The sequence below is a fragment of the Patella vulgata genome, chromosome 7, assembly GCF_932274485.2.
Source record: "Patella vulgata chromosome 7, xgPatVulg1.2, whole genome shotgun sequence".
NCBI lineage: Eukaryota > Metazoa > Mollusca > Gastropoda > Patellidae > Patella > Patella vulgata.
Window position 1 is genome coordinate 13,587,308 of NC_065885.2, and position 25,551 is coordinate 13,612,858.

At 34.2% G+C, this 25,551-nt stretch overlaps 1 protein-coding gene across 1 annotated transcript; it reads right to left on the minus strand.

The window, feature by feature from the left end:
• Positions 1-501: 501 nt before the first annotated feature.
• Positions 502-25,551, minus strand: LOC126828251 (uncharacterized). Its single transcript, XM_050557913.2, has 19 exons — positions 25,425-25,551; positions 23,249-24,198; positions 22,528-22,648; positions 20,986-21,098; positions 20,446-20,635; positions 19,883-20,019; positions 19,059-19,203; positions 18,063-18,245; positions 15,527-15,658; positions 14,072-14,145; positions 13,044-13,234; positions 11,582-11,728; positions 10,152-10,358; positions 7,153-7,322; positions 5,240-5,377; positions 4,197-4,391; positions 2,914-3,072; positions 2,517-2,593; positions 502-2,287 (listed from the first exon to the last, which is right to left on the minus strand). Exons 2-19 carry the CDS (start codon positions 24,180-24,182, stop codon positions 2,028-2,030), a joined length of 3,573 nt encoding a protein of 1,190 aa, XP_050413870.2. The 5' UTR covers positions 24,183-24,198; positions 25,425-25,551; the 3' UTR covers positions 502-2,027.

The window sequence follows — 25,551 nt, forward strand, 5'->3', positions numbered from 1 at the left end:
TATATTTCACAACTTTGGTGGGACTGGATGAACCCTGTTGAAAGTCAATAGTTGGCCATCATACATTTGATACGTGAGAGAGAGAGAGAAATGGGGTTTAAGTCCACTCGACACAAACTAGGTAATTTCGGGACTAACACACAATTCAATTTCATTTCAATAATAACTTGCACGTAGGTGTCTTTAGCTGTGGGGGGAAACCCACAAGGTTGGATCGACGAACCTACACCTTGTCATGTACAATTGGGGAATCAAAAACACTCCACTTGACTCAATGACACACCTTGTGATTTCACGAGCACATGTTAACCCCTATAACCACTCCATTTGATACATGTAATAGACTTTCTGACTGTTGGAGTTTGACGAAAGAGTAGGTGGAAATGCCGCTGTCTGGGTAAAAATTATTTCATCATCATAGCACATATGACATATTCCCCATTTGTGCAGAACTGGCGACCACGAAGCCCATTTCAATTCACAAATTACAAAACCATAGATTTAAATTAAATACTTGATCAGTTTATTATAAATTATACATGTTCATTAATGTGATATGTCTGTTAACAAATATATAGAGTTAACCATTATAAATGTGATATGTCTGTTAACTAATATATAGAATTAACCATTATAAATGTGATATGTCTGTTAACAAATATATAGAATTAACCAGTATAAATGTGATATGTTTGTTAACAAATATATAGAGTTAACCAGTATAAATGTGATATGTCTGTTAAAAAGTATATAGAGTTAACCAATATAAATGTGATATGTCTGTTAACAAATATATAGAATTAACTAGTATAAATAAATACAAATGTATTATCAATCAACACGAACAATCAGTCATATAAACAAGTAGTTGCCATGCAAGATATGCCCACATAAAGCAAGAAATGGACAGAGAACCAGATAACAAAAAGCGATTATTTGTACAATCAGGGGCCATAATCGGACATCTAGCAATATCAAAAGGAAGCAAAATCTTTGGGATATCAACAAATCTTTTAAGATTTATCTAAATCAGATATAAATTGTGCCCCTAATAGGATCCACAACCTCAATATTACATACATTTACACAATTTACGTACACGGAGCGGCCATTTTGTAGGACATGTTCGTTCCGATTTTCATGAAATTTCAACTCAACCATCATTAGCGTATAACAGTGATCTGTTTCAAAGATTTTTAAAATTGGATAAAAATTGTGACCTCAAGGGCCATGATCATGAAGTTATGATCTGATACACACCAATATCTAAATGGACCAAGAACTTTTGGAGATAAACCTATATTTCAAATTTTTCTTTTCAAAAGCAGATAAAAACTGTGACCTGTGGAGTGTCCAAAAAAACAAATTGTGAACGAACGGACAGGGGCAACAACAACATACGTCTACATAAATACAGTTCATAAATGTACAAGTGATCCAGTGGCTTTGAGCTTGGAACAGTGACATATTTACCATATTTCGTTTCATGGTGCTTCCTTGTTACAGCTAAGAAAATTGTGATTTATTCTATTGCTTAATTTTTTCATCAAATCTTTATTCTAGATATAAACCATTGATTTAAAGTTGTATTTGGTGAATATTTACAACTATTTCTAATTATTATATGACCTACCAAGTATGTACAGTATTGTATATTACACTGGCCTATCTTTTTACTAAACAATATTTTTATTCAGGTTCTCTGAATGGAATTGGGGAACAGGCTTAGCCGGCGTAAAACCCCTCTCCCAATCATACCTAAACCTAATAGTCTGACCACCAGTCACCAATCCTGGACTAATGTTCCTCTTGTACTTGTCAGTCCCAAACACTTTTTCGTAAAGGGTTCCCTTCCTACATAGGGTAAAACTGTCATGGTTAATTATAAAGGCCATGGGCAGTATAATGTACTGAGCTGTATCAAGCTGTGACACCAGTATTAAAGTGAACTATCAACATTGCAGCAGATTTAATAAAATTATAAATTACTGTATACGATATTAAAGTCAAAATGTCCAGTACAGCCATCAATAAGGTCCTAACCAGATGGACATGATACCACCATGACCATCGCGCATAAAAACATATCGGCCTTGTTGACCAAGTCTACTATATCGTTGCGTAGTTTTAGTATCTCCTGATAAATATAATGTAAACATATCACGCGGTCCTGGTCCTAGGAATGGTAAAACACCCAATAAAACTCCATCAAAGTTATAATGAAACACCTGTTCACGATAATGATCACTAATATTATAATGCTGTGTTGTTGAAATGAGAAATCCAACTGAAATTAAATAAAAATTTCAATTCAAACATAAAACAATATTGTTATTTTGTTTTATATTCACAAATATTCCAGTCAATTTCAGACTTACATAGTACAAGGTTTTGAATTGACATTGTTCATGTCATAAGCACGTTTTTTTCTTGATATTGATTACTTCAAGGGCAAACTACAATTTGTTGGGAATGTAAGTTATATAGATTATTTAGGCAATGAGATAAGAACTTACGTTGTTTATTAATATAACAATATTCTATTGGTCGACCAGCTACTTCAACACAAAATCTTAAATCTACTTCAGTTTTACTGAAATATGAATATATGCCAGAATTAAATATTATCTGTTACAAATTTCTCAATGAAAATAAATTTACAGCTCAAATTAATGTGGTTTGGTTCAAGGCCTAGATATCAACCCTTTTCAGGTCTAAGAAAGATGGTTTATCTCATGGACCTCATAGATTAACTGAATATTAAGACTATTTTTTATGATTTGGTTCAAGACATGGTCATCAATTTTTAAAAGAAGTATTCAAGGTCTCCACTACTGACTAATTATTGTGGTTTGATTCAAGCTTGCTCATCAATCTTTATCATACTGGTTTTAGCTCACTTGTTTTACTTACTTGTTTTCATTTATTCTAAATATAAGAAGATGACAATCAACAGCAACAACTATCTCAGTATAAGAATTACCATATTCATCTGATCGTTGTTTATCACTAATTATCTTCACAGCTTTAAACACACCTTGTATACGACCATCTTTAACCTCTAACGATGAACTGAAATACCAACATTTATAAATTTAATGAGTCAATAAAACTGGTAAATTTTGGAATGTAGGACCGTTGTGCTCACAAAAAAACATTTTGGATAAAGGCTTGTTGTGCTCACATGAAAATTTGGGATAAAGGCATGTAATGTTCAGACAGAAATTTGAGATTGTGCACACAAGTCAATACAACATGTTAATTTTGGAATGTTTCACACAAATAATCGGGATGTAGGCGTGTTATGCCACCACAAAAATTTGGGATGTAGGCTTGTTATGCGGATGCAAAAATTTGGGATGTAGGCTTATTGTACCGACACAACAATTTGGGATAAAGGCTGTGCTCTCACGAAAAATTGGACTTTCCCATATGAATAATATTTACTGGATTATCCGAACTCACTACTAGCAACACAATGACAAGACTGTGTTGACTATATAAAAAAAAAAAGTATTTTTCTTGGATGCATTTTGGACGGCAGCCCTTTATCCAAATATAGATATGCAGCTTATTACCTTGTGTATGTAAGGTTTATACATATATGAAATGAAATGAAATGGGGTTTAACGTCCTACTGTTCTGCTCCTATACTGGGCTAATGAAGACGGGCATACGCCATACAGTGTGCTATGAGGGAATTTTGCTCGGGCAGTGGCACTATCGCCTACTCTTATATCGAATTCCAACTGCTGAGGGATCTTTAACATGCATTCCAATGTATTCACCGGACCTCGGTTGTTCATATCATCCGAAGTACTAGACAGCTGTCCTTGTCAGGCCCTCCATTCTGCACCACTGACAAGGGGGAACCATGCCAGAAAATCCAGGTTTATGCAGCTTACCTTTTGTATGTAAGATTTATACAGCTTACCTTGTGTATGTTGGGGTTAGAGATATACAGCTTACCTTGTGTATGTAAGATTTATACAGCTTACCTTGTGTATATAAGGTTTAGAAATATACAGCTTACCTTGTGTATGTAAGGTTCAGAGATATACAGCTTACCTTGTGTATGTAAGATTTATACAGCTTACCTTGTGTATGTAAGATTTATACAGCTTACCTTGTGTATGTAAGGTTTAGAAATATACAGCTTACCTTGGGTATGTAAGGTTTAGAGATATACTGCTTACCTTGAGAATGTAACCTTGACAGGTATAGGTGTAAGACAATCATCTGTGTCTAGTATTATAATCTCTGTTTCTAAATGTAATAATAATCTGTCAGCCATGATGTGTAAACCATTTATTTTACTATATTCTCTACTCGAACTTTCTGCAATTTCATAATTATCTTCACTATCTGGGCACAGATGACATCTTTTTACTCTGAAAAAATGAAGTTATAATACTGATATACAATAACTTTATTGTCTTTTAAAGGAAATTACATGAAATGGGGGTCTAACAATGTTCTACTTTTATGAACCGACTGGGCTTATGAAGACGGACATATGCCATGCAGCGTGTTCAATGGCAATTTTGTCCAGACTTGAGGCTGATGTCCCTCACCAAATTGAGACTCTCGCTCAACTGGAATAAAGTTATCATGTCCCAAAACAATGTTCTACTTTTATGCACCGACTGGGCTTATGAAGACGGACATATGCCATGCAGCGTGTTCAATGGTAATTTTGTCCAGACTTGAGGCTGATGTCCCTCACCAAATTGAGACTCTCGCTCAACTGGAATAAAGTTATCATGTCCCAAAACACATTGACGCTGAAAATGTTCATTATTGAACCCAGTCACTCAATTAGAATAAAAGTTTTCAAGCTCCATATTCTCGACCAATCAAATTGCTTATCACTCAGCTTCAGAGCCGAAAATGCTCATTATTGAACGCAGTCATGGCATCGATGTAATGAAACTATAAATCGAATTTCATCACTCTGACTTAATTAGAAGTAAAGTTACTGTGTCTAAAAGCATTGACCAATCAAATTGTATATCTCTGCTTAGCCTAAGCAGACAATACTCATCATTGAACTCAATCAAGGTACTCACATAATAAACACCTACACCAAGTTTGAACATTAGAAGCAGAGTTATTGTGTCCCAAAAAGTGTGACGGATGGACAGATTCATTTCTTCGAAAAAAGGGGGGGACAATCGTTATTACTATGCACAAGTTACCGAGTAAAACATTGGGACCAGAGAAATTATAGTTAACTTACGTATTTTGATGGCTCTCATAACCAAACAGGCTGGAACCTATTACTAAGTCTGTCAATACCATTCCAGATACATTGTTAACAGTAGTACAGTTTTGTGTAGTAAGAAGTTCTCCACCCTGACCATAGAAATAAACTGACCTACAATATAATTCCATAGAAAGTTGATGGGGATGCTCGATTGAAGATATTTTGGGGATTGAGAGAAGTCAATTCTGGAAAGTTCAATCAGCTATCCCGAAAATGAATACTGGGAGATAATTCTACGATAAATGATCTAAAAAATTCTGAGCTGAGATCCTAAGGTATACGAAGCACAATCCTACAGACGTTAAAATTCCACCTAGAACTATTGTCCATTATTTGATTCATCAGCTTTACTGTTAGCTTTCTTAAAATCATGAAATGGGGTTCCTCTTGATGTCAATTTAAACAGGCATTATTCAAGAGTTAAATCTTTAGGCCATAAATGCTACATAAATTATTAATTAGACATTTATTACATGACAAGATCATAATCAACTCTCAATACCATCAGATGGCTCAGATTTTGAGTATATTACAGTCTGATACATGCCAAGATCTTTGGGTTACAAGCATGCATTTCAAGTTTCATCAAAATTGGTTCAAAATTGTGACCTAGAGGGACCACAGGCTAAAAACGTGATTTTTCGTACAATCAGGGGCCATAATCCATGAAGTTTCGATCCAATACATGCCAATATCGACAGCAACCAAGATCTTTAGGTGATAAACCTGTATTTCAAGTTTCATCAAAATAGGATAAAAATTGTGACCTCTAGGGTGGACACAAACAAATTGTGTTTTCAGACAGATAGGGCCGACGACAATATACGTCCACATGAAAATGTGGGCATATAAAAATTGATTTTTGTACTTTTAAGGGCCATAATCCAGGAAATTATGGTCTGAGTCTGATATGTCCGAATATTGAAAGGAAGTAAGTTCTTTTGGGTATAAACATATATTTTAAGTTCCACCAAAATCGAACAAAACTTGTGACTTCTAAAGGGTCCGCAGCCTTGGTATTACATAAATTTACACTATTTGAGTACAAGGAGCAGCCATTTTGTCGGGCAGTTTTGGTCTGATTTTCACGAAATTCAAACTCAACCATCATCAGGGGGTAACAATGATATATTTATACCACTTTCAAAATCAGATAAAATTTGTGACCTATAGAGGGTCCACAAGCTAAAATGACGATTTTTTGGGTACAATCAGGGACCATAATCCAGAAGTTATGGTCAGATATACGTGAATATCAAAAGGAACCGAGATTTTTGGGTTATTAACATACATTTTAAGTTTTGACTTGTAGAGTGTCAACAAACAAATTATGGATGGAAGGACTCGGGCAAGGACAATATACGTCTACATGAAAAGTGGGCGTATAATAAAAACGAATAAAAAAACTGAAAAGTTATCTGCTTAGATAAAATATGTTTACATAGAAACACAAAAATTGGTTATCTAGGAATTTTTGGGTGCACAAATTTTCATAATAATTTGGATATGTGATCCAGAAAAATAATCACATTCGAAAAAACAGGTCAAATTTGCTGCTATGAAAACACAAAATTCTACTTAGCAAAAGGCATAATTAATATAACAGGATGAGGTTTGTACACAGTAAAGATATCTTCAATGGTTTATGTTCTGTCCGGGACTGTACAGCGCAGTGGGCGTTTACATCTATCCCCCGAATTCATTGATTTGATCTGAAGTTTGTTTGTTGTTTGTGGTGTCTTAATATTGTGTCCTGTCTGTATTTGTTTGTGGGTGGTGCAGTCCCCCTGCACTTACTATAAACTTTGAGATAATGGACCTTGTATCAAAAGGTATTAATGAGCTACAAAACGGCCAAGCAACAAATTTGCTCTCAGGAAACTTACCTCGAAGATGTTACTTTAGGAATACTCTCATCATGAACAATCACCCATAAGATGTCTGTTCTTGGTACCACATGATTAATAGACTCTGTCATCATGTACGGTGGCCTATAACTCTTATCAAACTCAAACTTGGGATGAAGAAAAGATTCTTTACTTGAACAATCAATAAACTGAAAGAAATTGATCATCATCAATTAATACAGATACGATGGGCCAGCAATTAATATAGATGGGATGGGTCAACAATAAATATAGATAGGATGGGCCAACGGTCAACAATTAATATAGATAGGATGGACCAACGGTCAACAATTAATATAGATAGGATGGGCCAATGGTCAACAATTAATATAGATAGGATATGCCAACAATTAATATAGATGGGATGGGCCAACAATTAATATAGGTAGGATAGGCCAACAATTAATATAGATGGGTCAACAATTAATATATATAGATGGGATGGGTCAACAATTAATAAAGATAGGATGGGCCAACAATCAATATAGATAGGATGGGCCAACAATCAATAGAGATAGGATGGGTCAACAATTAATATAGATAGGATGGGTCAAGAATTTATATAGGTGAGATGGGCCAACAATTAATACAGGTGGGATGGGCCAACAATTAATATACATGGGATGAGCCAACAATTAATATAGATAGGATGGGTCAACAATTTATATAGATAGGATAACAATTAATATAGATAGGATGGGCCAACAATTAATATAGATAGGATGGGCCAACAATTAATATAGATAGGATGGGTCAACAATTTATATACGTGGGATGGGCCAACAATTAAAATAGGAGGGATGGGCCAACAATTAAAATAAATAGGATGGGCCAACTCCCATCCTAACAATTTTAACAAGATATAGAGAATAGGATTGGAAATGAAATGGGTTTTAACATCTTACTTTTTTTCACTGATTGGGGTAATGAAGCCATGCATACAGTATGCAGCGGGCTATGAGGGAAAGTTTGCCCGGGCAAGGGCTACGGATTACTATTATTTAAATTCCAAATGTTAAACATACATTATGCAAGAGCTAAATCTTTCTTTAGGCCTGAAATGTTATCTAAACTATTAATTAGACATAAATTAACCTATCCAGACCATAATCAACGCTAGATGGCATCGCTAGCCTGCGATCTTAAGTAGATTATGAGCCGATTTACTGCATAACTTTCCTTCACGATTTAACGATTAAAGGGATAATCGAGATTATACTGTTTATCGTACTGACATTATAAGATCAGATAAGAGTGATGTGATACAACACACAGTTTTAAAACTAATCCAAAAAGTTATGGTCTGAAATGCGCAAATATCAAAAGGGACAGATCTTTGGGATATAAAGATATATTTAAACGTTTTTTAAAATCAGATAAAAGATTGTGACCTCTAGAGAATCCACAAGCTAAAAATACAATTTTTCGTACAATCAGGGACCATAAATCAGGAAGTTACGATCCGATATGTGCTAATATCGAAAGTTTCATCCAAGTTTCATCAAAATCAGATTAAAATTGTGACCTCTAGAGGCTACACCATTAGCGTACACTATTAGCGCATAAAAGGGCCGCCATGTTGGCCGGCAGTTTTGGTCCGATTTTCATGAAATTCAAACTTATCATGTGTAACAGTGATATATTCGAACATATATTTTTAAATCGGATAATAATTGTGACATCTAGAGGGACCACAAGCTAAAATCATGATTTTCAGGGGCCATAATTCAGGAAGTTACGATCCGATATGTGCGAATTTTGAAAGCAACCAAGATCTTTGGTTTTAAAACCTCAATTCAAGTTTCATCAAAATCGGATTAAAATTGGTCCACAACCTTAATATACCTGCCCCGGAGTTCACAAAGCATTCTCAGACTTAAGTTAAGAATTTACTCAACTTTCAATCACAGTTTATGAGAAATATCTTTGCTCCAGAAACACAAAACTTTGCACATAGTTTCTTATTAATGTATTTGATACATTAAAACAACAAAAGTTTTATAAAGGGCTATATTTTAGTTAAAATAAGGTGAACAATTTTGAGTAAATTCTTAACTTAAGTCTGAGAATGCTTTGTGAACTTGGGGCCAGATGTTTACACTATTTGCATACGAGGGGCGTCCATCTTGTCTGGCAGTTTTGGTCCAATTTTCATGAAATTCGAACTTAAAATTCAGTATGGTGTAACGGTGATATATTCGAACGTTTTTTTAAATCGGATAATAATTGTGACCTCTAGAGGGACCACAAGCTAAAAACGCGATTTTTCAAACAACCAGGGGCCATAATTCAGAAAGTTACGATCCAATATGCACAAATATCTAAAAGAACCAAGATCTTTGTGTTACAATCATGAATTTCAAGTTTCATCAAAATTGGTTCAAAATTGTGACCTCTAGAGGGACCACAGGCTAAAAAATTTTAATACAATCAGGGGCCATAATCCATGCAGTTTTGATCCGATACATGCCAAAATCGGATAAGAATTGTGACCTGTAGAGTGTCCACAAACAATATACGTCCATATGAAAATGTGGGGGTATAAAAATAACGAGATGCACCTACTTCAGAACACAATATGCTACATAACATAAAACTATTTGTAGTTTTAATCTATTAAAGGGAATGAAAGCTCCCCATACAAAAATATAAACATTAGTTGTATACTGGTTGAAAGTATGGCCTTTAGAGATCGTTCAATGAAATTTTACTGATTTGCTATTCAATCAAGAGGCACTTCTAATCAATTTTCAGATTGATTAGCACTTTTTTTTAAACATCTAATCAATTTTTTTTCTTATTACATACACTGGCAGCCATATTCAAAGAATTCTGTGTGCGAATGACTAGGACTTTCACGACGTACGAATGTTATATGGTACAGAGTTCTCAGTAAAAGTTCTTTTTGGTGCTGGTGGGCATTTAAGAGGGTCTGACAAGCTTATGTCTATGTTTTTGAATATCTATTTAAAACTTACCATGCCTCGAACTCCATAATTAGAAACTGTAGTAAGCTGAACTCGAATATATAGAGTATGACCATATCTAACATAATCTATAATTCGATTAGGGAAAGGTCTCAGTTCCGCATGTTCTCTTTTCTTGATAACTCTTTCAGTTTTCTTTTTAATATTTTTATGGGTCTTCTCTATATGTACTTTATTACTTACACGACCTTGAATAATCTAGAAATTAAATACAATTTTGTTCACAAAAAGAACACTGATCAGGTGTACATTCAATCTATAGCATATTCTAAGCTCTAAACAACCTGCCTTAAGTGGGCTGAATCTGTTCGTTTCACACATAGAGCAGAAGTCTGTCAAATCAATCAGAAACTTAAAATCTTTTCATATAGTCAATATTTAGTTTCCATTTGTCCCCTACTGCCAAATAAATTGAATCTTAAAAATTCATACACAGTTTGTTTTCCATTGCGGTAAATTAATATTTTCTTTCTGGCCAGGAGTAATCTTACATGGATCCCCTGGCTGAAAATGTCATAGAGGTCCTTGCATCCACAGTGAAAAGGAGACATACTCTGCTCACTGTTTGTCACATACACACAAATGCTATTGGTATGTTAGTATAGATATTTATTTGACACAAACATAAACAATAAAAGAAATGGAATGCGGTTTAACGTCTTATTGTTCTGCTACGACTGGGCTAATAAAGACAGGCATATGCCATACAATTTTGCCTGGACAGCAGCACTACAGCCTACTCATATATCAAATTCCAACTGTCAAGGGATCTTATATGTGCACACCGATGTGTACATGGGACCTTGCCTTGGTTTTTGTCCCATCTGAACAACTACATTTTATCCATTGCCAAGCCCTGGGTCCTGCACCACTAAAAAGGAGGAACCATGTCGGAAACTCCCGATGAACTTTCTCGTCCAACACAGGGATCGAATACAGGACCTCCAGGTTAGCGAGCCAATGTCAATCCAACTGAGCCACCGTGCTACAAACTTATACAACATAGGGTTATAAATAAAATTATAATTTTATTAATTAAATGCTTTATATTAAATTACTGAAGTCTGTGAATGGTCCAATTCAATTTCCACTGTGGTCTGTAAGTATAATTTTAATCAAGATAGGGTAAACTTTACCGTGACATATAGACATATTTATCTACGGTACAAATTTTTTTTAAAAACTAATATGGAGACCCTTTTAATATTGGGGAAATTTGCTGCAGTCCAGTCAGACGCCTTACCCTCTGCTTACTCTGGCTAAACCTAATGTTTGTGCATGACCCTTCCCCACCCCTATGGGACTGACAATTTTATTTGAAAAAATCTGAATAAGTGTTAGATTTAATAATATTAAACTACCGGTAAACCAACCATATTGAAGTGTCTAGAATAAAAAAAATGGCTATGATTAATACTAACCTCCATATCAAACATGGCATCTTTTTGATAATGATAGTCTAGAGCATTCTTCATTTCTTTAGCCCATCCGTCACTTCCATATACACCAGCATCATTGTCTGTCCTTTGGTGATGATGTCTTACAGCTTCTATCATCTTTAGTATAGCCTGAAACATATCATTATACTTAAAACCATGTTATATTCTCTATTTTATTATACTTAAAACCATGTTTTTTTCTCTATGTTATTGTACCTAAAACCATGTTATATTCTCTATATTATCATACTTTAAAACCCTGTTTTTTTCTCTATGTTATTATACCTAAAACCATACTATATTCTCTATATTATTATACTTTAAAACCATGTTATATTCTCTATATTATTATACTTAAAACCATGTTATATTCTCTATATTATTATACTTAAAACCATGTTATATTCTCTATATTATCATACTTTACAACCATGTTATATTCTCTATATTATTATACTTAAAGCCATGTTAAATTCTCTATATTATTATACTTAAAGCCATGTTAAATTCTCTATATTATTATACATAAAACTATTATTATACTTAAAGCCATGTTATATTCTCTATATTATTATACTTAAAACCATGTTATTTTCTCTATATTATTATACTTAAAACTATTATTATACTTAAAACCATGTTATGTTCTCTATATTATTATACTTAAAACCATGTTATATTCTCTATATTATTATACTTAAAGCCATGTTAAATTCTCTATATTATTATACATAAAACTATGTTATATTCTCTATATTATTATACTTAAAACTAAATCCATGTTAAATTCTCTATATTATTACACATAAAACCATGTTATATTCTTTAGTGTTTTTAACCCTTTAGCACTAGCACTATAACTTAGGTATCATTTAGTTAAACTGTCTTAGCACTAGCGGTGTTGAGTAATTAACAGACTAATTACTCAGCACTCAGCACCTCTTGTGAAAGTAAATCCAACACTCATTATTTAATCTAAATAGACCATTTTGAACTATTTGACAGTAAGAACTCAATATATTACAATGATTCTCAACAAATTTGACCACTTTGCCTATAGTGGTTTGAAACTAAACACACCTTCTTTGTTGAATTTTTCATTTACCCAATAAAACTACAAATGTCTGCTGTCAGCGAAAACCAAAATAAATAAAATGAAACATGTTTCAATGTCCTAACTGCTGCGACTGGGGTAATGAAGAAGGGCATATGTCATCCAGTGTAGTATGAGGGAAATTTTGCACAGACAACTGCTCTGGCCTACTTTTATATCGAATTCCCACTGCTAACCGATAGGTTAGCGAGCCAACGTCTTACTCACTGAGCTACCATGGCTCCAAAAAGACGAAAATAGTTACATAGTTTGATTAGGTAAGTTTATGTTGTCATAAATCTAATTTACAGAGTTACTGGATAAATATATTAAAGTACCATAAGATTGTACCTCTTTCCAGCCTTTTTTAATCATTCTTAACAGATTAATCCTTGCTGTTTCTCCTTCGTTGCCAGTCCAATATAAATATAACATTCCTGAAGGATTACCTATACAATTTGCTCCATAACCAACATTCAACATATGGACTGTATTACCCTCAAAATTATATATCTCTGTCATTGTTGGATTATATAAAGCATCTGAAATAATTTAAATATATTAACAATTTATAGTTAGAAAACATGCAGAACTCGTAGAATAAATGAAATGGAATGGAGTGTAACATCCTACTGTTCTGCTCCAACAGGACTAATGAAGACAGGCATATGACATACAGTGTGCTATGAGCAAAACCCTGCCCTGACAGCAGCACTACGACCTACTCTCATATCAAATTCAAGCTATTAAGGGTTTTCTAACGTGCCATCCCAACGACTATTCATTGTCATTTGCCTATAGAATAAATATTTCTTCTTAATTTGTTACAATGTAAACTGAGAGAAGCCACCACATTTCTAATTTTGATCTTTAATAGCTAGAGAATTAATAAAACTCTTCTTTAAACAACAATTATTTCAAAAATAGGATAAATACTAACTAATTTGAATTATTTTATTATTTTTTTGTAATACAACAAATATAGATAATTCGGTTTGAGAAAGAAATGAATGAAACAAATCACAGCGGCTTAATCCAGACTTCAAAGAGAACAGATACAAGAGTTTAAACTTCAGGCAGTGTAAACCAACGAAATATTCTAATCTGCCGTCTCCTTGATAGGATTTAATGTGTCCCTCGGATACAAACTAAACTAGGTCATTTTGGGACTAACATGTAGGTCAATTGTTTTTCGATAATTTGATTGCATGTGGGGGTCTCCAGGTGTGGGATAAAATATGAGACCCTTGAAAAAAAACACAAGGTTGGACAGACAAGCCTATTCCTTGTCACATGAAACCACTTAACTCAATGACAGAACTTATGATCTAAAGTGCATGCTTTAGAGCCCCCCCCCCCACTAATGGATAAAAACTTACTAGAACATTTCTCCATTAAATCTTCGTAATACAATGCATTACTGTCAGTTGTTACTGGTGTAAAAATCTGTAGTCTACAAATATCAGTATATTATTTTACTAAATAGATCTGAAGGCTGCCGCGATACCCCGCGGATGGCTATATTATCACAATAATTTTATCACCTGAAATCTCAAATATAGCTTTATCACGATATATCGCGATAATTCTGAAAATATCTCAATAATTCTAAAAAAATATCGCATATTTTCATCTTTGATCACAATTCACGTTAAATCTGTTCAAAATACTCCAGAAATGAAGAAGAAATAAACCGTAACAAGTGTGGATACTAGATCTATTCCATCTTCCAAATTCCACAACAGACTTTAAGACAGCCGTTTAAAACGCAAAGGACCAACTAACCGACATTAGTCTCATGTATCAAGTACATTTCACTGAATAATATTAATCATTATCATACACGTGTTGGCTACGCTTTGATATAGTCTGGTCCCATACCCCCACAAAAAAAGCATCCACGATATTTATAATTATGATTGATATTATAACAGTAAAGATACCAGTTAAACTGCACACAACAATATACGTCACCATAGTAACGAAGAAGTGGTTTATCGTTGATTACCAAGTCCGTTGAAAATTACATTGATTTTTTACATTGAAAAATCGTCTGGATAATATTTTTTTTATTCTTTGAATAAAATGGCTTCCAATCTTAAATCTGTCAATGTCAATCGGAATATTTCTGATGAAAGTTCGGCAGATTGCAAAAACACACTGCTGCTGACACAAAAAAGAACATTTCTTCTGTCACTCATATGGGGATATTTTAGTTTAAAAAGAACATCCAACAACTCTGTTAACCAGATATTGAGTTAATGAATATTTATTCGGTATTCCGGGCATTCCAGTCGATCAGAATAGAATGATCTGAGTTGACGATACCTACAGGAATAATCTTAACGCAGCATATATACATGTATATACGTCTCACTTCATCAGTGCATCTCACGTACATTGCTAAATATCAAATGGAGACACTAAGATACATTAATCCATTTATACACCTCAAGTTATATCCATTTTATATCAGTAATTATCACAATATTGAATTTTTGAAGCATGATAATTTTAATTCGCAATAATTTACTCCAGACGATAATCCATGATATCGCGATAATTTATTTTACCAATATCGGGAGATATCGCGATATTTTTTTTCTGTATTGTTGCAACCTTAACAGATCTACAAAAAACATGTATTGTAATTCTACTGAATTCCCAATTTTACTACATAAAGTGCTCATTTAATTTTCATGTCAAAGGAATAAACCAATACATAATATATTGACAGAACTTGATCAATAGTCTGTAAAACACACTTGTTACTTTCAAAATGGCCAACAACTTTTAAACTGTGCTGATTACCAATAATATACAATAAGACCTACCCTGTATATACATCTAATTCCACAACTTTAGTTGGTGGTAATAACATCTGAAAATCACCAGTTAAATGACCATGATCTGATAACCGAAGATTCAAATGGCTTCCACATAAATCAGCTTCCGGAATACATTTGCTGAAAAAAATATTTTCTTAATATTATTTTAAAAAAACTCAGATAAGCTGTTCGTAGGTAAATCGCATGTATGTAATGAGTGCATTTACAAGACATTAAAAAATGATCAAGAATAACAACAAATGAAGTAATTATTAGAAACTAATATTTGATAGGCTTTTAGTTTTTCCTACTGTCATTATTAAAGCATCTTTCATGAAAGAGTTCCCTCCCCTTTGTTCTTTATTGGGGTCCTTGGGAGTTATCTCCCATGTGTGGAATCTTTTGTACTTAGACAGGTTCAATAAAACATAGACTGGATAACCTGCTCTAATACGTCAGACTCGCTCCTACGTCACTCCTTTTCTGACTTGCATATAGAGACAGGTAGTGGGCAGCCATGTTTTGATGTAGTGTTACTAAAAATAGACAGGTATCCCTAATGATGGCGTTCAGCGTTAAAATGAGTAAGCTAGTAGAAGATTTGTTAAGCTTTTCTTTAATGAATAAGATTGCTCTAGCCAAACTAAATGTTGATCGTGCGACATCTTATTATCTTAAACCCAAACAAAGCGACAGTTTAAAATCAGCACTTATGATCAGATACAATTTCGTAGGCCTACCGGCTATGGCAAATCGCTCAGTCATATTTGATTTATTGCCGTATTTCTCAAATTCAAAAATATAATTAATGTACCGTTAAACTCCAATATTGAGAAGAAATTGCATAGTTTCGGCTGTAATCCACAAGCTAAACATAAACTACCGCTGCATTTATTTGGTGTTGACATCTTTATTGCATACTTCAGCGACCGATCATGTTTTTTGTTTACATTGGTAATGTGCGCAGAAAGAGATGCATACTGCCGGGAGGAATTCCTCCTGGCAAGACGGCTGCCCGCTACCTGTCTCTATATTGAAGTCAGAATAGCGCAGTGACGTAGGAACCAATCTGGCGTCATTTAGAGCAGGTTGTCCAGTCTAAATAAAACATGGCCTATCTAAAATCATGCTGCACATAGGTCTCGCTATCTAGCATTCGACTTTGCCGTCAGCTCACGCTCTAGACTGTTTGACCCAGAGGTCATTTGTCATGTGATTAACTACATGTTTGGAACATTGATCTTGTTTTATATTCAATACATTTTAATCCATGCCATCCCTGGCAAACCAGAGAAGTATACCCACAGAGCATGGGACAGATGCGTGCCAAACCAGATATCCACCCACAATTTTAGCTGAAATTTGTGAAAAATATGGAGAATTCACCAAAAATTCACCTAGATCTACCACCAAAAATTCACCTAGATCTACCACAGTGAAAACTGACAATGAGAGACATTTTTCTTAAATATTCAAATTGACGATAATTTTGTTAAAAGCTTTTGAAGTTGTTGTCATATTATTGTGGAATTTAGCCCAAGCACTCCCAAGAAATCAAATTTGACATCACTGTTAACCAGTGATCTGATTTCAAAATTTGTCTTGTCGAACATTTTTAACGAAAATAAAGGGTCAGGCTTTTAACTGACTCTGTATACAATCGTTAACATTTCCATAATCTTGTTGTTTATTTATGATTACATTGTCACTTTGTAAAGTGCCCCTGAACATGTTATATGAAAGGGTGCACTGTAAATATGCTGTAATAATAATAACAATAACTCTTATTGTTATTTAAGCAGATGGTTTCAGACCACAATTAAAAATCATGTGTCAACAAAATATTCAAATTTGTACGTAATAAAAAAAATAGGCGCGCCTCGTTATTTTTCATATTTAATTCCTGTACGGTATTTAAATTTGTCAGTAATATTCCTACAAAATTATGTGTTGTCGTAATACGATAGACTGAAAGCGTGCCGATTACTGTTGACCCGTACTTTTGTTCAAATTCACCGTATTTTTCGGGGTATAAGTCGATACTTTTTTCAGCAGAACAATTTAAGACGTTTGGAAAATAGTGTCAGACATGTCCAGAATATACGGGCGAAATCCCATCTCTGCTGTTAACATTTATTAAACAAAAAAAAAATCTCATGAACTTGCCATTGTGTATAAATTTAAGGGCAATTGAAATATTACTTTAACATCTTGAGTGCACAAAATTTTTTCAAAGTAGCCAAGGGCAATAATTATGGAAGTTAGTGTTGGAAATTGATGAAAACCAATAGGTTTCTTCACCTCATTAACACTGAATAAATTAAAAGTCAATTTCTTCAACTTTGGAGGAAATTATCAACAATCATTAAATATCAACAAGCATTTTTGTTTTAATGAGATAGACAACCTTTATCAATTTCAAAAAAGTTAATCATATCAAAAATCGCATTGTGTCAGGCCTGCTTAAGGCTAACTTTTAAATAGGCCCTAAACTTTGTTGCTTATCAGGCCTTTAGTAGTATATAAAATATTATTTACTTACTCATCCCTAACTGTATACATGTATAGAAACTGTGTTCTCCACATTACTTTCAACAGTTGTATTTTACCATCATAAGATTGGATTACATGCCATGGATCATGTTTATACTTAATATCTGAACAGAACTGTAGACCAGCAATATGATCACGACCTTCTTCACCAGATATATCAGCATACAATGTACTATAAAAACAATACAATAATTATTATTCAAATAAAACCAAAGACTTACAAATCAACTCCTTACTCTTAATCCTGTATAGTGTGTATTCAGTTGTCACTCAATGGCAGATAATTTTTATCACTGACCTCTTAACAGAAGTGACCTCTTAATAAAATCTCAAGTGTTTGTTAGTGCTGATATCAAGTAAACTTTTACACTTGGATGCATCGGGAGCAAGTATCATTGGAACCAGTGGTCTGCCTTCGGTTAATGGGAGAGGGAGAGAAATGGGGTTTAACGTCCACTCGACACAAACTAGGTCATTTCGGGACTAACAAATGGTTTAATTTTATTTCAGTAATTTGCTTGCGCGTAGGGGTCTTTAGCAGTGGGAGGAAACTGGAGGACCCCGAGAAAACCCACGAGGTTGGACAGGCGACCCTACTCCTTGTCACGTACAACCGGGGTTCGAAACCACACCAGTTGGCTCAATGACAGGCCTTATGATACAGCACGCACGTGCTAACCATTCGGCCATCCAACCCCCCTCCTTCAGTTAATAGAATCTAACTGCGATTGAAACACATGTGAGAACTAAAGGTGGTCTGCATCCACATGGCTCTGCAAACCAGTCAAATTTTCATGTACATATGTTTTGTTTATCTCAGATTGTGAAGACAATGTTTTGACAGAATTTGACAAATTTTAGCATTACCTAATTTTTTTAATTTATTTGCGTTTTATAGTTAAATTCTAATTACCCAATTTTATGGTTAAGTAAATTGACAGTCTTGCTGTCCATTCAAAGAACATTTTTAATACTAGAATTTTACCTTGAAACAAAACGTTGATAAGGTGATAGTGAATCCCCACGTAGTAGAGCTTTTATTAAAGAAAGATGAAGATACAAATATGGATGGCTTGCTACCAAATTTTCTAAAAATCTTTCTCCTTCTTGTAACTGGCATACGTCACCATCTGTTAAAAACAAAAATTCAAATATATTGTATTGATTAAATTGTTTAGAAGATCTCTCAAATTACTGGTACTTGATTTTGTTAAATTTCTTTTTTTTACATAATGGACCTTAGTTGAAGACATGCAAATACCCTGGCAGTAAAAAAATGATCTCTGCGACATATTAATATAAAACTTCTAAATTTTTCTTTTTTAGTCCTGAAAATCATTCACTTACACTGTTTATATGTATTGCTATGAGAAGCTGAACGATTCTAGTAAATGGAATGATAATCATGGTGATGTTTCCAGCTTTGAATGGAAAGACAAATTAAAGACTAGATATTACAGGCAAGTATTAATCTACAGTTCTTAACTGGCGATATCTACTATCAAAAGAGTGATATTAAATCTATCATTCAGTGAGCATAATTTGAAAGTTTACAGAATATAAGATGGATAAAAATTTTAATTATTCCAATGTAGTCATGAATAAATCTTTCATTGAAAGCAGTAGAAGAGTAGAAGAATCCTGTAAAGGCGCAAGCAAGTCAGGATCACCAGCAGATGAAGGGCTGTAGCGCGAAACAACGCCTGGATAAACCAGTCTTGTCAAGTTTGTTGCTTGGGGATGATTTTGGGGAATTTTCCTTATTAATGTATGAATGACAGAAAAGAATTAAGAAATTGATACACATACCTTTCCACATTCCACTATGATAACAAAAGAAGGCATCAACAGCTTCTAACCATGTACCAACAGGTGTTGATGGTGCTATTTGTAAAACAGCTTGCCAAGAATCATATGATGAAGAACTCTTCTCACATGTCATTGGTCTGTTGGTATATAAAAATTGAAATGAGGATCTAATCAGATGCGATTACTCATGTATTATTATTGTTGTAATTTAATAACTTGAATCATTGCAACCCTTGGCAGTTGGCATTTGAAGTAGAGAGTACAGCAGAAACTCCTCTGTTCAGGCAAAATTTTAATCAAAACACACTGGAGGACCCAGAGAAAACCGTTGAGGTTGGACAGGCAACCATACTCCTTGTCACGTACAAGCCAGGAATCGAAACCACACCACTCGACTCAATGACAGACCTTATTTGCCGATGATGACTCGGAATCGGAGATAGTAGAAGTAGTTGGGAGAGTGATTCAATCAAAGTTCAGTAGTCAAAGTGGAAAATAGTAGGAAATACAAATAATCCCTTTAGTTATAATAAATTTGAAACTGAAAAAATATAAAAACTTACCCCTGATCGTAAACATTTGCCAATAACATGAGCATTTGAACTTTAATCTGTACATAATTAACAGTTAAAGGAGAAAACAATGAGAAGATCACTTCACTTGCTTCACGGTGAAGTTTTCGGGCTAAACTTGGTTCATTTAATTGAGTATAAAATCTAGCTGCTTCACTCAGGTAATAAGCCCTGTGATATCCTACGAAAAAAAATAACATTCTTATATTGTTGGCAATTTGCAATCCATAAAAAAAATTTGAATGAATCTGGTAATGCAGGCTTTCCATATGCTCAAATATAAAATATGCGATCCTGATAAACGCTACTGTCATCTAACACTGTAGTGATCATTTGACAAAATAAAAACACAAAAACAACCCCCCTCCCTCGCATCAGATTTTTAGGAAGGACTATCTGAGAACCAGAATGGTTTTTTTGTATGGCCTTACGGAAGATTCTATATCAAACATGTGAAAATAGCATGTGGATTTACTCAATAAATGCTACAGTTTAAAAATCTGCAATATTTCAATAATAAAGGTCATTTACCTGTAGCATCTTGAGCTAATTTCAGAAAATAATGGGCAGCATTTTTATTACCATGAGCCCAAAATATATATGGTACAACGTCATCAAATATGTTCTCTACAAAATCTGGGTACCTGAAAATGCAAGAATATAACATGTTATACAAAAGAACTAGAAAAAATTTTCCAATTCAACTGGTGGGGAGGGGGGGCTACTGTGGCTCAGTAAGATGTTGGCACGCTAACCTGAAGGGCCTGTGTTTGATCTCAGTGTTTGCCGAGAAACTTCATTTTGATTTTCCAGTGTGGTTCCCCCTCGTCAGTGGCGTAGGATAGTGGGCCTGGCAAGGGACAACATATAATTGTTCGTATGGGGTGGAAAACCAAGGTCCCTTGTGCACATTGCCGTACAGGTGAAAGAACCCTTGACAGTTGTAATTCGATATAAGAGTAGACAGTAATGCCACTGTCCAGACAAAATTTCCCTCACAGCACACTTCATGGCTTATGCCTGTCTTCATTAACTCAGTCGCAGCAGAACAATAGGATGTTAAACACCATTTCATTTCCATTTCAACTGGAGTAATTCCAACTACATTATCTAGTTTTAAATAAGTCATGTCCAATGTCTAATATTAATATTTATACATCTCATTATTACAATTAAAAATGCATTATGGAAGAGCTGAATCTGCCTATTGCAAATCTTTCTTTAGGTCTAAACATTAATTAACTTGCCAAGATCATAATCAACTCTTAAGCCATCGGATGGCTCCGATATTTAGTAGATTTGAATGTTTTGTAGATTAATGAAAGAACCGTAAAAATTGATAATCAAGGATTTGTTAATTATTGTAACAAAGGTAGTAATGACAATTGAGGCTAGACTATAATTGTATCGCTAAAATATCTAGGGTCAGAATTTAGTAATTTGACTGAAATTTTCAGCATATTCTCTTTTCACTATCTATTTTTAACTATTATTGTAAGAACTGTCAGCATATTCTGTTTTCATTATCTATGTTTTAACTATTATAGCGAGAACTGTCAGCTCTTTATCTAATCTTACCTAATGCCCCTTCAACATTACCAATGAAACCAAACAGATTGCTAATTGTTTAATGATTACCTACTTAAAGATGCATTATGTAAGATTTAGATAAAGAGCCGGCCATTTATACTATAGTTCAAAAAAGATAATTAAAAACAACCATATTGAAAATTTCATTCAAATTACTTCATTCTGAGCGAAGTTATCACTGTTTAAAGTTGTGGCATAAATTGTTTATTATTGTAGCAACTAGCAATGGTACTTGTTAATCAAGACTAAGCCTCGATTCGCCATTTAAAATTGGATCATGTTTCAGTCCATTTAAATCTCTGCCATCCGATGGTCTATGGAGCTGATTATAGGTTTGTCAAATTAATTGTCATGTGAATAAGTGTCTAAATAATATTTTATATAACATTTCAAGATAAAATAAAGATATACAATAGGCTGATTAAACTCTTACATAATGCATCTTTAAGGAATAATTATTTTATAAGATTTGTCCTGTATTACCTTCTACAAAGCATTTTACGAACTTTGTCAACATTTTCCTCGATAACTTGTTGATCAGTTTTGCAACTTTTGTTTTGAAGACCAAATTGTTGTAGCATCACATCAACTAACCTACACAGGACTTTCAAAAACAGAAATAAAAAATGCCATAATATATTTTTACAATTTTTTCAAGAACAGGAAAAATATATTTATTAGTCTGAAATCCAAAGAGGGCCAAGCAATAAACCGTTCGACAAAGCAGTGATTTTTTTATGTTAACAAATGTGGTTATACATTGCTGTGGCACAAGCTGTCCACCTTTCTTGTTAGTACAGAGACAGAGAGAGAGAGACACAGAGACAGAGAGAGAGAGAGACAGAGAGAGAGAGAGGGTTTAAAGTCCACTCAACACAAACTAGGTCATTTCAGGACTAACACATGATTCAATTTTATTTCAACAATTCCCTTGCGCGTAGGGGTCTTTAGCTGTGGGAGGAAACCGGAGGACCCGGAGAAAATCCACGAGGTTGGACTGGCGACCCTACCCCTTGTCACGTACAACTGGGCATTCAAAACCACACCAGTTGACTCAATGACAGACGTTATGATACAGTGGGCACATGCTAACCAATCGGCCATCCACCACCCCCCCCCCCCATATTGTAATGAGATTGTCTATCCTTTCTAACCGATTCAAAGAGGTAGCATCTTAAACCGTCACCCTCTTCTTTCCACTTACCTGATAGTATATTTACTTTTGAGTCCTCAACTATATTAGTTGGAGATGAACCAATGAAGTAAATAGTATATGGTAACCACCTTGCAATTTGGTCCCCATCTTCTTCATTTCTGTTATCAGTTCCCTTCATTAAAAACCACACAGTCCGAACTGTATATTTATACACCAGTTTATCTGGTTTTCCTTCATCTTTACGATATTGCATAAACCATACAGGATTGTTACTATATTTTCTGGATACTTTGATCAAATGAAACAGACTACGTGTTAACCATGAATACTGAATACTTGAAAACAATCGCGTTCTTTTATATTTATTTACTATTTCTTTAAGTTTACTGGGTAACAATGAATATCCAATCATGGACAAGTTAGATGATTTCTTCCACAAATTTTTGATACACAGATCCATGAGCGTTGGAACAGTTTTTTGAATATTTTGAGCACAGCTTTCTAAATCCTCTGCAAAATCACCCACTTCAAGGTCAAGATTTTCAACATCTTGAAATGGAATTGAAAAATCGTGTAGCATTTTTTCTTTTAACTGCTGGCGTCGACGTCTTTTTTTCTTTTTACTTAGAGCTTTAACTTTATCACTTTTGTGATTGTCTAAAAAGCATGCGTAATCAGAACTACTGCTTGAGCAATCACTACCTAATAAATCATCTTCTTGGTCAACTGACTCATTTAAAGTCATGGACTCAAATTCTTCCTCTGCAGAAAAATATTCTGATATGTCAGAAACATCTGATAAATCGGAATCATTTAAGTCATCTTCACACGGAAATAATTCTGTAGAATATTTCTTGGATGATTTCCGCCTAATTCTGGGTTTGGGTTCACTTTCTTCTGTAGCACCACGTCCTATTTCCATGGAAATGGTTCTAGCATAGGAAGGATGAGATGTTAGAGCACTGAGGTCAGGATCATCCATTGTCAATTATATTGCACTGAAATATAGAAATTATTTTTCTTTTGAGTAAGCTTATATTATTCTTATAAAGGCTATATCAATATTATAAAAATTTAATAAATCACAAGTTATGGCAAATAAACAAACATAGTATTGCTTTAATAAGCTTAATAATTTAATAACTTTTTTGGAAACACAAAATAATAATTTAGTTGAATTTAAGAAGCCCTGATAGCTTTGATTGAAGGGAGATAACTTGTGTTTGTGATTTGTGTTGATAAGAACATAATATAATGTATGCTTTCGTTGCAATTCGCTGTAATGTATCGTAATTAGTGATTGATTACTTCACTAACAATGAGCAGAAAAGGTCCTTCAGATGTGATTGGTGATATATAGCCAATAACCCATCGCTATATAAATACAATATTATCATATATACTACCCATCAAATGATAATCCAATATCATCAAATATCTGCTTACCAGTATAATTAATGCAACAAATAGATGCCTATCACCCAATACCTACGTACCCAATAACACTCCTTTAAATTCAACTAAATTGTTATTTTGTGTTTCCAAAGTCAGCATTTTGGAACATTGAGTGTATTGGGTAATTCGACGTTTCTGATTTTTAGGGTAAGACAATTTCATGCATAAAAGAAAATCACCAAAAATTTGAGTAGAGAGAGAGAGGGAAAGAGAGAAAGAAATGGGGTTTAACCTTCACTCGACACAAACTAGGTCATTTCGGGACTAACATATGGTTTAATTTGATTCCAATAATTTGCTTGCACGTAGGGGTCTTTAGTAGTGGGAGGAAACCGGAGAACGAGGTTGGACAGGCGAATCTACTCCTTGTCACGTACAACCGGGGATTCGAAACCACGCCAGTTGACTCAATGACAGGCCGTATGATACAGCACGCACATGCTAACCATTCGCGATTCGGCCATCCATCCAATCCCCCACCAAAAATTCGAAGGAAAAAAACAGAACATTAAAATTTTTGAAAAACAGGCGGTGCAAAAAAATAAAATAATTTTTTATTTTTTTTTCAAAAACCACATAGGGGCACCATCAGTTTATCTGTGATTATACGCCATACGGTACTGTCTGACTGAGTGTTTAACTGTAGGCCTACACACAAGTTCCTACAGTCCCTCTCTTCCCACTGTTATTGATCGACTCAGACGACTGCCGACATTTTTATTTGCTCTGTTTTATAATAAGTATCAACAACATAAAAGCAAAATATTACCTTGATGTAGTAACCCTGGCGTGCTATTTAATGCTGTCTTGTCTTTTATGGTGTAACAATCTATAAATTGACAGTATTATAGGCCTATTTGCAAAACATCATTTCATACTATTGAGCAACATCTCCA

Coding starts and splice junctions, on each gene's coding strand:
- LOC126828251 (XM_050557913.2), bottom strand. CDS start 24,182: ATGGATGATCCTGACCTCAGTGCTCTAACATCTCATCCTTCCTATGCT. Junction 21,099..22,527: donor CGTAAAATGCTTTGTAGAAG/GTAATACAGGAC, acceptor TTGCATTTTCAG/GTACCCAGATTTTGTAGAGA. Junction 10,359..11,581: donor ATGCCATGTTTGATATGGAG/GTTAGTATTAAT, acceptor TTTAATTTCTAG/ATTATTCAAGGTCGTGTAAG.